At 54.4% G+C, this 13902-nt stretch overlaps 1 protein-coding gene across 1 annotated transcript; it reads right to left on the bottom strand.

Annotated features, from left to right (window-relative positions):
• Positions 1 to 235: 235 nt before the first annotated feature.
• Positions 236 to 3080, bottom strand: RPS14 (ribosomal protein S14). The gene is made up of 5 exons (XM_088521504.1): positions 3058 to 3080; positions 1791 to 1941; positions 1491 to 1652; positions 821 to 897; positions 236 to 340 (listed from the first exon to the last, which is right to left on the bottom strand). The coding sequence occupies exons 2-5, from the start codon at positions 1937 to 1939 to the stop codon at positions 273 to 275; spliced, it is 456 nt and encodes a 151-aa protein (XP_088377630.1). The 5' UTR covers positions 1940 to 1941; positions 3058 to 3080; the 3' UTR covers positions 236 to 272.
• Between the last annotated feature and the right edge of the window lie 10822 nt (positions 3081 to 13902).

The raw sequence follows: 13902 nt of genomic DNA, 5'->3' as shown, positions 1-13902 counted from the left end.
CTTTCCTGTATTTAAGTAGGCACAGCACCTCTGTTACAGCTGTACTAAAATCAGCCCTAAAACAAGCAGGAAGCCTGACAGAGTCTGACAAGTCTTTTGTGCGTGTCATTAAAAAAGTTTCCAGGAGGACCAGGAAAGTATTAGTCTTGCAGATCCTAGATGACAGGGAGACAACAAATTGTTAAAAATCAAAGAATGCTTCAGTTAAAAAAAAATAAACCTCTTCTCAAATGTGTATAAGAGAGCTTTAATAACGAAAGATGCAGCATTGGTTACAGACGACGCCCACGGCGACCACCCTTTCTGCGAGTGCTGTCAGAGGGGATGGGAGTGACGTCCTCTGTGGAGAGAAAAGCACTGTTACCTTCCAGAGGAAGGGAAGAAAGCGAGCAGGCAAAGCCACCCAACCAAGCAGTACCTCCAGATACCCTCCAGCTGCACCTCAGCAGACAGCTACCCAGGTAGCACCAACAAACTATGGCAGTCTGTGAGCTCACCAAACGCTGGGTATCCAGGGCTTCTAATACTTAAAGATGCAAAAATCCCCATGTCCCCACCCACTCGAACCAAGCACCTAAAGATTCTAACGCTCCCTACAAGATTTGGAACTCTCCCTCAGTGTGAGGAACTCTTCTTGCCTTAAACAAAGACCAACACAATACTTCCAGCTTTAACAGCTGGAAATACTTCAACAGCTTTGACATGACAGCGTTCCCTTTACTTGAGTAATCCCTCCAAACTGATTTTGGAAGCATCAAGACTCTGCCCTGATACGCAGTGGCACAGGCCTCCACAAGCATCCTCCTCCTCCACCACTCACCAATGCGGCCAATCTTCATCCCAGAACGGGCCAGAGCTCTCAGGGCTGACTGGGCACCAGGTCCAGGAGTCTTGGTCCTGGAAAAGAGCATAAGATCAACAACCCCTTAAATGCCCCACAGATTACAAAAATCTAAGGGTCTTGAAACGCACATATTCCTCTCCTAACTTAACAACCAATTTTCAAAGACATCAGAGTTCACCTTCCTCTCGTGTCCAGATCCAAACCACGCACAATCATCCACCAGACACATCCTACCTTCACTCCAAGCTGACATGCCTCTGAGTTTGACAGCACCTCCCCTTTACTACTATAGATAAATATGGTCCTGAGAACAGATCCCAATTCCAGTGACGTTAGTCATGACCATGTCAGCCAATTATTACCAACTTGAGCAGCGCAAAGAAGAAAGGAGCAGGACTTGATGTGGAACAGCCTGGCATGGATCTAGGAATTTACACTCACCTCACACACACCAGAAATTCACGCTGGTTGCTGATCTTAGGCTTGCACTTTGCCCAAGTGCAGCAAGCATGCACTCAGCAGACAGTGTGCAAAACTCCAAGCATGCCAGCCAGGCAAACCCACACTTTAGTAGTGCAGAACTGCACACTAAAGCACTAACAGACACAGGTACTGCAAATACTGGGGCACAGTCCGTCCAACTGACCTGTTTCCACCAGTAGCACGCAGCTTAATGTGAAGAGCAGTGATGCCCAGTTCCTTGCACCTCTGGGCAACGTCCTGGGCTGCCAACATAGCAGCATAAGGAGAAGATTCATCTCTGTCAGCCTTCACCTTCATGCCACCAGTCACACGGCAGATGGTTTCCCTAAGAAAGGGGAAAAATACGTTCAAGGAAAAGTCTTTCTCCCCTCCTCCACCAAAACAGTCTCCGGTGGCATTATTTCCACTTCCAAAACTGAAGAAACCAGGTACCACACTGAGGTTACCAGTGCTCAGTACTCACTTGCCAGAGAGATCAGTCACGTGGACAAAAGTGTCATTGAAGGACGCAAAGATATGGCAGACCCCAAACACATTTTCTCCTTCAGCAACTTGAGGGCCCAAGCTGATGACCTGTTCTTCCTTCTTCTCCTTGCCTTTACGGGGTGCCATTGCTGAATTAAAAAAAAAAAAAAAGTCATGTTGATTTCCTCAGTATTTAACTAAGGTTTCTGTACACTTTCTCAATACTGCAACCCTTTACCAAGAAAGCAAAATGAGTTCCTGATGGCAAAAATCCATTCAGGCAGCAAAACTTTGGTACCTTTTCAAAGATTCCAAACATGCTGAGCTCTGCTGTACGCTGGCAGGGCAGCCCCTCCATCCACAGCTGTTTAGTAGGGCCTCAAACCTCACCTCACATGGCAGAGGTTTCTGAACAACCTTTATCTCAGCAGGTATCTCCGGGCACCATTGCAGTCCCATGTGAGGGCATCACATCACTGCTGACCAGCAACGGGGTATTTCTGCATGACTATAATCTCATGGCTAGAAACAGAGGAAATACCTAACCCGCCCGTTACTACAGACCTGGCATTATCACAAAGCTCTGACTTTCCGTGACTTCCAGACAGTTAACTTGGGTTCCCACACATGCCATTAGTTTTCTAACTACATCCTCGGGAGCCACTTGGACGCATCCTCTGCCTTCGGATAATCAAGCCTAGCCCTGGTCGCGGGCAGACGCAGCATCCAGAAGCACTGTTAGGCGGCAGAGAACTCCAAACACCCCCTCCTGCAACATCAAGAGGTTGCTCCGTGCGGCCCTCTCCTTTTAAAGAACAGTTATGCCTGGTTGATCCGTGCTGAAGCAGAACAACATCGTTAATGTAGTCAGCCTGAAGCACGGCCTGGCTTTATAAGCAAAACGAGCTCGATGACCCCCATGTGATGATCCAAAACAGGGAGCGCACACAGTTCCTACAGCACAGCCCGAGAGGAGCGCGGCAACGGGGCGGCCTCTGTCTAGCGCAGCCCGCGGGGCGCCCACGAACGCGCTGCACGAACGCGCAGCGGCCCCCGCTCCGGGCGCAGAGCAAGGCCAAGAACGCGGGGACAGAACCGGGCTCGGCTCCCGAGCTCCCCGGCCGCGGCGCCCGCCGACTCAGGCACGGCGCGGCACGGCCTAGCCCGGCGCTGCGGCGGGCGCGCGGCCCGGAGGGCGCGGATGGCGGCGGATGCGGCGCGGGGCGGGCGCGGATGGCGGCGGATGCGGCGCGGGCCGCGCTCACCTGCGCGTCTCCTGCGGCGGCCGGCGCGAGAAAGGAAGAAGGCCGCGCCACAGCGCAGACGTCACCGCGCTCACCCGGAAGCGGTGCCGGGAAGGCGGAGGTTTTTTGGGGGAGAAAGAAATAAAAAAGGGAAAAGTGAGGTGCGTTTTCGTAGCTGGAGGCGCAGAAGCGCATCTCGCTCCCCACAGCACCATGCCGCCACGGCTGAAACGGCGAATAAGGCTCACACAAAAAACGGGGGACTGCCCTTACCAAGATGGCGGCGTCCGCCTCACGCGCAATCCCCTTCTCAAGATGGCAGCGCTCGTCTCCCCCCCCCGCCCCCTCCCACAGTCTCCTCCCCAAAATGGCGGCACCCGCCCGCCTCGGAGCCCCGCCCCGAAATGGCGGCGCAGGGGGCGCCGTGGGCCGAGGGGAGGTGTCGAGACCCCGGCACCCGCAGGCAGCGGCGCCGGCGTCTGCTCTGGGCACGGTGCCGCGGCAGCCGGCAGAGGTGCCGGCATGGAGCTCCTGCGGGGCCTCGTGAGCTGGTGCTTCCTCACCGAGGCTAGTGTCAGCCCCCAGCCCACTCCAACCTGGAGACGGAGAGAGCGCAGGGAGGGAAAGCCCGTGCCGAGGGTGCCCCAGCGCCGCAGGCCAGCTCGGAGCGCCCCGTCAGCGCCCTGGCCTCCAGCCTCGCCTCCAGCCCGCACGCTGGGCAGAGCCGCACTCGGAGCTCGCGGGAAGCAGCCTCCAAGCTTGCCGTGGGGTCTTGGGCCCTCTCTGTCATGCTGTGGGGCAGCTCTTATTCCACTGTGGGCTTTCATCCGCACAACCTGCCTCAAATGGGTGCTGCTGTGCGCAGGTTTGGGTCAGTTTAACCAGGCTCTGTGCAGCGTGCAGGTTTTGCTGTTCAGATTATGCTAACGGAGCTAATGTGGCGAGTGCCCCTTGTATAAAATGCTTATGCCAGCGTAGCTTATTCCAGTTCAATGGAGCAAGATAAATGAGACGGGGAGAAAGTGCTTAATACCGGTGTAACTGCGTCTACCCGAGGGCTTTCCTCAGCATCGTGATGTCTGGGCTCCTAACAGAGTTATGCCAGGAGAGCTTTAGAAATGCAGGCCTGAATTGGTGGGGGTGGGAAAAGAAGAAAAAAAGAATAGGAAGGAACTTGGTATAATATCTGCATGAGAGGGGCCCCTGGGTCCCTCCTGGCAGAGCAGCTATAGCCAGCCCTCACCCTAGGCAAAGTTGGCCTCGGCCCCAGGAGTGCCCAGGGCAGAGGCTACGGCACAGGCTGTTCCCTGCTCACTCTGCTGTCGGGTGGCTGAGCACAACAAGGGCTCCCCTGGGATATGGGGATCCAAGCGGCTGCCCACATTGCTTGTCTGTAAAGTAAGTTAAGGCAAATCCTCTAGAAACGCTCTAAGTCCTCCTGTAGGAAAGCATCTTTCTGCTGCTCTGCTGCGATCCTATCCATCCAAAGTGCAGGTGGGCACCAAACCACCTCCAGGGACTTTTCTTGTCCTTGTTGAGGCCAAGAATGTCTTGTGCTGTGCAAGAACAGGCTTGAGTGGGGAGTGCAGAGCTCTGCTTTGCCCTAACCCATAGTGCCGTCAGGTAACTCCCAGCTATTGACAGCACCAGGTCTAAGCACGTAAGGTCTTCATCCAGGAGAAGGGCTATCACTCAATCTAAGACCATTATTAAGACCTTAAAGCCCAATCTTAATGTGTGCTGATATTGCCTGACCCATTAAAGAAAACCAAACACACAAGACTCTCTGGAGTCAAGTTCTCTATTGACATCTTGGACTCTCAGTGCTTTTGTGCAGCTCTCTGATTCCAGGAGGGCTGCAGGCAAGGCTTACCTGCTGATGTGGCCCACCTATATGTGTTGCTTTGCATTAAGAACTTTCTACTGGAATCAAATAGGTTTCTAATACTGTTAATAGCTGCCCTACTCCCTTCTCTCTGCTAGCTGCACAACACTTCTGTCCTTCTCACAGAAAATCTATGTGAGTGCGAGGAGGTTCTCAGGAGTTTTACCCACAAGGGAGTGTACACAGAGATTGTAGTATGTGTAAGTCTTTGGAGCATTTTTTCTTAAGGAGCTAATGGGAGAGATTTTAATACACGTGGTTCTCTGCTGGGAAGTCAGAAGGCTTTTGTGAGTGGCATAGACTTTGTAGCTGTGAATGGCGGTGCAGGGACTCCCTTCTAGAACAATTATCAGGGGAGATTTGTTCCACCTCTACAGCAAACAGAATGTAAATTGGTAAAGTTTTACATTAAGGCAGTCCAGCAAGTGAATATTTTCTGGTTCCAACTCATTTAAATAGGACTCAGGAGAGTCAAGATAGTAAGCATCAAAGAGGGAGGACCTTTGAAGAAAGGCAGACTGAACCTGACTGAACAGCACTTGCACTATTCTTCCTAGGCTTGATCCTGCCCTATTTCTAAATGCCTCCTCCATGGTGGGGGCTGCCTCCACTGCGAAGCCCTCAGCGGAGCAAAGACGGTTGAGAGCCCCGCGGGGCTGCGGCAGCAGCAGCAGACCCGGAGCCTCGCTGACGGCGCGTGGGCAGGGGAGGCTGGCGAGCACCGGATGGGCGGCCAGGAGCGGGCTGGGGCACGGGCACGGAGAAGCGGCAGGTGCCTGGGAATGCCGTGGTAGGGAGGCTCTGAGAGTATTCGCTGCTGGTCCACAGGAAACTTTTGAAACCCCTCCAGTGCTGGTGCTTATTTTGACCTCATGGGAACATAGCCATGAAAGGAGATTGGTGCCATGAGTTTATCTGCTGCCAAATCCCTCAGTCTTCAGCTTCTGATGCTTCTGCTGACCTGGGTGGCCCAGAGGGCTGGAGGCAAAAATATCAAGTCTAGAGTTGTGATAAAGGTGGCCCTCCTTGCATCACAGGAGAGCAGAGGGAGGCTTCAGCTTAACCAGCGTGCCCGAACCCTGTGTTGTGGCAGACACACAACTCTTAGATGGAAAACTTCCAGGCTACAGGGCAGTTTGGGACTAGGAAATGGAAAACGGAAAGGGTTGTGGGCAAAATAATTACAGCAAAGTCTAGGGGAGATCTGGCACTGGAATCCCAGCAGTCAGGAGAGCTGAGCAGCTCGAGGCACTGCATTTCTTAGGGGAGCTTCCACGTGCCCTGCAAAGCTGCCTTCTTTTGAGGCATCTTCCCCCTTTCCAAGCAAAGCATCCAAGGTCCCTCCAGGATGGAGCTCTCAGCTGTGACCAGGAGAAGAGGTGTGGTCCATGTGGCCTCCCCGTTCTCTAGGCTTCATCCCTAGGAAAGCTTCCTGTGTCCCTGGACACCAGGATAACACCCACATTGACCCTGTGTGCTATCCTCGCTGCTCCCCTCTTGTTTGCTGCTGCATAAGGAATCTTCCTGTTTAAATATTGAATGAGAGGCTCTTAAAATATGCATTGGTGGGGCTGCTGTAATTCCAGCTGTGGGCTCCAGTGGTACTGGCCATGGCCTGATTTTTCCTGCCTTCTGCTCTAGCAAATGTCTTGAGGGCAGGGACTCTCCTGCAGGCAATATTGCTCAGATTTGAGGGGATGAGTTTCCTTCCATCTGCCTTTCTCCCTTCCCCTCCCACAAATCTCCCTTCCTTGGGATTTTTTCTCTCCCCCTCTGGCCCTTTCTCTCCTTGCTCGGCGTGCAGGGCCCTGTGGGGATGGTGGTAGTTTCTGCGAGTGGGCTGTGGAGGTCACCAGGCGCAGGCGGCCCCGGTGCCGCGGTGCTCGTGGCCATGGGTGGCCTCTCTGTGGAGGAGCGGGAGGGAGGTGAAGGCTGCGATCCAGCCCGCATGGATTTCTCCCAGGGCAGGGTGGGAGGGCTGGAAAGAGGAACCATGTGTGTGCGTGGAAGGCAGAGCGGAGCAGAGCGCAGAGATCCTCCGCGAGGCTCACACCCGCCGACAGATACGCGTGTGGAACAGATGCAACCCAGCAGCAAGGAAACGGGCAAACCTCCCCTTTGGGGAGCACACTGAGATAACCAGGGCTCCAGATGAACTGCTAGGAAAACAAAAAACAAAAAATGTTCAAAACCCGCTGCTGCCCGCAGCAGCTGCGAGGCAGCTTGCACCAAGTCCTTTAAGGCACTGTGTGAGGTTTCCCACTGTTTTTCCCACTCTCAGGGGCAAATCCCTCCCTTTCCTCCAGGTCTTGCACCAATCCTGTTAAGTTGACAAGGGAAGTGCCAACTCTGCAGAATGCTCCTGAGGCCCAAATGCCAGCCACGAAGATGCTTTTCTAGCTGCCAAGGCCAGCGCTGAGGACCTTCCCATTGTCACTGCCAGACAGGTGCCAGGTTGGGATGGGTGACGAGAAGGGCAGCAGCGGTGGCTGGAAGGAGCGCGTCCTCCAGCCTGGCTGGGAAGGATGCTCAGGCCACCGTGAGGTCAGTGCCAGGGAATATGTGTGTTTGCATTGAGAAATCCCCCAGATTTAGCTCTTAATGGGTAATTAAAATTCCAGCTGCTCCTTAGTAATAGCCTCTCCAGCTCATGGGAAACCCACAGATAGTGACGCTGCAGGCGGAATTCAGAACTCAGCCGGTGACTAAACAAAAAGGCGGCCCGGGAGCCAACACAAATGGAAATGCTGCTCCCGACCTTTTATCCTGTCCAAGCTTGGCCCTCATGTAAGCAGTGCTGGCTGGGACTGGGTCGGTGGGAAGCCACTGACCAGACCTGTGAAACCCCCTGCTCAGGGCTCTCTTCGAGCAGGAATTTTGGCACTTGAAAATCATCATTGTTTCCGTGGCTGCCTTTGGTTCCCACGAGTCACTCGCTAAGCGCCGCCACCAGACCGGCAGCCTCTCTGGTGGTCTCAGAACAGAGACCAGGCCTGAAAGAGGCCAATACTATTCTTGGAGGCTGAACTCTGGTTCCCTGCTGGGAACGGAGCAGAGGTCTGGACTCGGGGCTCTCGCCATGCTGATAGGCAACAGCTTCAGGCTGCAGGCCCCTCAAAATGGCAGCTTTTCTCCCTCTCTAACAACACCGATAAAGAGAAATTTAGGACTCTGAATGCAGTCATTCATAGGTAAAAAGAAAAAAGATGCATATTTTTCCATCTGCTTTTAAGGCTATTGGAATTCTTAATTTTAGAAGTGCAGTTTGTGCACACACACATGTAAAATGACGTGTCAGAAACAGGCCTAAGAAGATTTAAAAAGAAATCCCTAATGTTGAAGTTAAAGCACTTAAGGAATTGGCAAAGACTTCAAGAACTAATTTCGGGTCCTAATGAAGTCAGTGGAAATGCTGCCATTGACTTCAATGGGATCATAATTTGGCTCTAACTCAGGAGGAAACTGAAGGTGTTGATTAATAAATTGGAGACAATGCAGAAGAAAACTGCTAACCTTCTTTCCAACAGATGTGCCTGTGAGTCAAATTATGCAGGAAAAGAGATGGTGTCCTTTGTATTTGCAAACAGAAACAGGAAAAAAAGCTACCCGATATGCATGTAAAATGTTAAAACTGGTATTAATAAATGTACGTGTCTTTCTGAAAAAAGTTTCTGTTTCCAGTGGGTAGGTCATTCTTTTTTAAAAAAATGTGTTTGCAAATGCCAAACCAAGTGTTCAACAAATTCCTTTTCCTCAAAAGTAACTAGTCAGTGGAAAACTTTACCGCCGGAGATCGTGAATTCACTGGAGATTGTCCTCAGTCTTTTGAGTGTGTTTTTATTACTCATTGTTGGCTTTTTGCATGACCATTTGTACATGACTCTGTGCTACAATTCTGACAAAGTTCAGCAGTGCCTCAGTAAGCTATTTGTACTGCAGATGCGTTTTCAGGCTGAGTCTACGAATCACTTAAAGCTGGAAAAAAAAGCCCTCGATATAATTCACAGCAGTTCACAGCTGAAAAACTTCCTGTTTGCCCCGCTTTGTTTTCTAAGCTCTCAAGTTAACTTGGGTTTAAGCAAGATATTCAGAGATCTTTGGAGAAGAGATATCTGAAATGTTTAAGGATAAGAAATATTTGACTTCCGTGAATGCTTTGGGGTGCGTTAGTAAATGTGTGGTCATTATTGTCTGCAGTTCTGTCCTTCACCATTATTTTCCTTTCTGTTTTGTTTATCTGCTTGTTTCATTTCATTAAAATTGGTTCCTTGCCTCCTATTACAGGGGAAGCTCTCCCAGGGTACCGTGCCAAAGCCAAATTCCAAACAGATCTTCCGCCACATCTCGCTGCCGTGGGCTGAACGCGGAAGCTCGCGGGGTCCGCGCGCTTTGCTGGGTAACGTGGCACAGGCTGGGGCTGCCCTGAAGAAACAGTTGTGCGTTGGTGTTGTGCCTCGGAAGGGATGCCGGGAGATGTCGGAGAAGTGTTTTATTCTCTGCATTGCGTTGAGACGCCTTGGCCTGGCTGCAGCTGTCCCCTGGGAACACATCACACACAGGGTGGGAGCTCCGAGCTGCAGGGCTGGGTGAGGCGGCTGAGGATCTCCCAGTGTTTCCCTCTGCTGTTTCCAGTTGTTGCTCCCTCTCTGAATCAGCTCATCGTGTTTCAGGGGTTTCCACTGAACCCCTGCCGGGGCGGCACTGCCTGGGCCCTCCGCGCTGCTCCAGCCTCTGGGGCTGGCTGGGGCTGAGGTAGTGCCCGGGAGCTGACCATGAACACGGCCTTGCTCTCGCTGATGCACGTCTCTGCGGCGCCTGAGGCAGCCCGTCAGGGCACCAGGGTGGCTGGGGAGCTGTCACATGGGCTGTCCCCTCTGCGAGGAGCTCCCAGTGACTCCATGGCGGGGAAGCTGGTGAAGGAGCAGCTGGGTGGCAGGCCTGGCTGTGCTGGTGAGGAGAACGGGGGCTGCCTCAGCCCTAACTGGCTTTGGTGCCTGCCAGGAGCATGCAAACACCCCGGGAGAGGGGAGCGGGCACTGCAGGCGCCGGGGAGCCGGGCGCCAACGGAAGCATCCCGAGCGCAGCAGCAGCCGCGCGCCCGGCGGGGAGGCGGCGGGAGCCCTTCCGCGGGGAGGCTGTGCCCGAACGCAGGACCTGGCCTGGCCCGGCGGCGCCGCGTGGCCGCCTGGGGAGGCCGGGCCGTGCGGGGAGAAAGCGCCGCGGCCCGGTGCGAAGGGCTGAGCCGCGGCCCGGCCGCGAGGGAGGGCCGGCCCGGGGGGCAGAGCCGGGGCCGCTCCGCCAAGGGGCGGCGCCAGCGCTAGGGCGGGCCGCGCTGAACGGAGCCGAGCGGAGCGGAGCGGAGCCGGGCGGCGGCGGGGGCGGCCTGGCGGCGCGGCCGGCCCCGCGGGCAGCCGAGGCGGCGCGGCCGGGCGCGGGGCGGCGCGGGCAGGTAGGCGCCGGGGCCGGGGCGGGAGGGCGCCGCGCGGGGCCGTGCAGACAAAGGGCGGCGCGGCCGGGAGCCGCCGTGCCCGGCCCGGCCTTGCGGCTGCCGCCCGCGCGCCACGGCCGGGGCCGCTGCACAGGGCGCTCGCGGCGCGGGGGTCGCGGCGCCGCCCGCCGCGCAGGACCCGGCCCGGCCGCCGCCGGGCCCTCTGCTCGGGAGTGCGGAGCTGCCGGCGCCGGTGGCGGGCCCTGGGCCGCGACGCTGCGGGGCTGGGCGCCGGCATCGGGGCCACCTGCGGGCCGAGAGCGGCGGGGGTTGTGCTGGGGCGGCCAGAGACGGGGCCGGTGCCCTGCGGGTCTAGGGCGCTGAGGTGTCCGGTGAGCACAGACTGTCGTTTCATGAGCCGGGGTGCCCGCAAGACCCGAGTCACCCACGAGCCGCAGCCCCTCGACACTGCTCCCGTCTGCCCCTGGCTCCATGTGCAGCCTCTGTCCCTGCGGCCTCACTCCTGGGCCTGGTGGCCGCACTGCTGCCACGCCGGGATGCCCTGTCCCAGCCCAAGAGCCTAGGGAGCCCTCGATGCTGTCACGAAACCCCCACCGCCCTGCCAGGACCGGAGCGAGGGCTCCGTGGAGCTGGAGCTTTATGCCTGGATCATCCTGGGACGTCTGGAGTAAGCACCTGCATGCAAAGGTGTTGATAGCAGCCCTTTGCCGCTGGGAAGAGCCATTGCAGGGCTTCCCCGTGAGTGCTGCCCTTTCCGTGAGCCTGCTTCAAAGCTGGGGCTGCTTCATGAGGAGTAAGAAGAGCATGAACCAAGTGATGATAAGCGAGGTTTTCTTTCCCAAACGCACCACACCCAGCGTGGCTTTGCAGCACGAAAAGACCTTCAGCAAATGCTTCCTGGCTCCATCAAGCCTTAAATCCTTCCATATCTTTCAGTTCTTCCTTCCTTCCGTCTGCTGTACTGGGAACTCTGGAAGAGAAGAAAGAAGCGGTAAGCGGTAGGCAGGGGGGAATATGAACATGTCAGCTAGGCTCTTTTCTGGACATCGGACTGTGACCAGTCCTCTGCAGTGGGCGCTGCTGAAGAGCTTGGAGCAGAAGAGACAAACTGCTTCTGCACGAGTGGGAGCAACATGGTTGCAAATGTCCCTGCTCTGAAGAAGCATAAATGGCATTAAATAATAATAATAATAAAGGATTAAAGGGAATCAGAACAGTGCAGCTGGGAACAGGTTTAACATTTCACTCTTCATGTGGCACGGCATTCTCCTATGGCCCGAGTCTCCATAAAGCGCCTTATAGTCTGCTCTGTAAGGAATCTTGCCATTGTCAGCTATATCACTTGGGGGCATTTTTTTTGTCTTTTTTTGGGCAATGTTTTGGTTTTTGACTGCCTCGCTATGCAGCCAGGTTGTCCCCAGATAATCGGAGGGAGCTGGTGATCACTGTGTTGCAGGTGACTCGGAAGCCCTGCTGGCTCCACGATCTTTCAGAGGCTTTTGGGAGACTTGGGCTAACTTGGAGGCGGGTGTTTTGTGCTGCTCTGGCAGCAGACTCCTGCTGATGCTGAGCTGCAGCTCTGCTCAATCCAGCAACAGATCCCATTGCAACCTCCTGGGGGCAAGGCCTTCCCTTCCCTTGCTCTTCTCCAGGTGTTGCAGCAATGTAACACGAGGAATGGGTTGCTTGTATTCCCTGTGCTCAGGGGGCTTGGAAAACCAGCGCTTTGCAATACTGCCTTGTCACAGAGAGCTCTAAAATAGCCGCTTCTTCCAACAACCAAGCAGCATCTTTGCTGCTTTACTGTTGAGAGGGAGAGGGTGTTTCTTTCACCAGAGCTGGGCTGGCTCTTTTGAGGCTGAGGCATAAACAGGGTGATGAACAGCACCGTGCCTGCTCCTGTCAGCTGCGCATGGGGACCGTGTGGGGGAAGTCGTTGTTTTCCAGATAAAACAACTAAGATGGATTCAACAGGAAATAAGTTACTTGCTTCTGAGTGAACTTGCTGTGGGCAGAGAAGAAGGAAATTAAACAATAGAAAAAAATATTTTTATATGGCAGGAAAAAAAAAAAAAAGACTTGGCCTCCAGCAGAGTGGTCAAGTGTCTTCCCTTCGCACATGTGGACATTCTTTGGCAGTGATGGAGAAGACGGCAGTGATGCAACTGGTTCTCGAACCAGTCTCCTGTCTCGGAAAGCCTCCCGTCTCGGAAACCAGCAATATTTGGGTACAGCAGAGCTAGAATCTCCCGGTCGACCTTTTTGTCCTGATCTCACCCCCAGCCAGGATTCTGATCCTGCATGTGTGTGAGGGTTCCTCTTGGCATTCCTTCTCCTGCTGTGTTTGCTGTATGATCCCAGCTGCAGCCGGGAGTCGCTCCCTGTTGCTGCCTGGGGCTGTCTCGTGCTCCTCGAGGCTGCCGGTCCCCGGCTGCAGCAGGGGCCACCGTGTCAGGGCTTTGTGGGGTGCCTGCGTCTGGGATAATGGGAAGCTCCAAAACATGCAGCCGTTCCCGACTCCTGTATCTTCGCAAAACTAGTGGGTCTATTTTGGTTTGGTTTGTTTCAGAATTCTTTTTGAATGAGTGTGGAAAACCCATTGCAGTTTAATGTATTTTTGGTTAAAGGTTACTTTGCTTTTTTTTCCCCTTCTCATTTTGCATTGAACTGTCACTGCTTTAAAACAGGACGTGTTTTAATGTGCCATTGGTGGTAATTTAAACGGACAGAAAGAGATGCCTTACAAGTCAAAAACTGGTCTGGAGCGAACAGAGAATGATTAATATTTTTTTCAGTAACGTGTCGTGATGAAATACTGCACAGCCAGGCATGTCCCAGAGGGTGTAAATAGCGCTGCTTCTGCACATGTAGATACACTCCTGTCACCTTTTTTTTTCACTTTTTATAAATGTGTTTGATGTTGGGGGTGTCTCTCTGGTGGCCCAGGCCTGTGCAGCCCCCACGGGCAGGGGCAGATGGAGGTGGTCCCAGTGAGCCTCCCCACTGTGGTTTGTGTCTCGGGGCGTTTCCAGCCTCGCTGGGAAGGGGCATGTGGAAAGTGGCGCCGAGAGAAGAGTGAGAGGATGTATCCCAAGTGGCCGCTGGCTTTCATTAGTCTCTGGCTGTCTCCTGTGGAGACTGGCGGGGAGGAAGCTCCCCTGGGATTTTGTGCTTCAGCTTTTCTGGTGCATCCCTGCAGAAAGGCTGGAGCTGCTTCCCTTGGTATGGCAAGACTTTTTCCAGCCTCCGTGCTTGCCTCTTCCAGCAGGAAGCACTGAGTGCAGGGACATCTGGAAAAGCTACAATTCTCAGTCCCAATCCCAGCTCTTCTCCTGAGAACCCCACGATGAAATGTGCCACTAATTTGGTTAAAGGGGCCCTTAAAACCTTTTCCTCTGGCTTTTCCTGACTGAACCGGGACACCTGGCACGGAAGGGCTGCCGTCCCTCCTCCCTGCTGGGTGCAGGTGGGAGGAAACTGTGTCCGGAGCTGAGGGCTCCATGGCTGCTGCATCCATGGAAAATTCCACTGG

This window comes from Tinamus guttatus, unplaced genomic scaffold (assembly GCF_059628265.1).
Source record: "Tinamus guttatus ecotype Peru unplaced genomic scaffold, ASM5962826v1 Tinamus_guttatus_pri_ptg000007l, whole genome shotgun sequence".
NCBI lineage: Eukaryota > Metazoa > Chordata > Aves > Tinamiformes > Tinamidae > Tinamus > Tinamus guttatus.
This window is presented reverse-complemented; position numbering and strand designations above follow the sequence as displayed.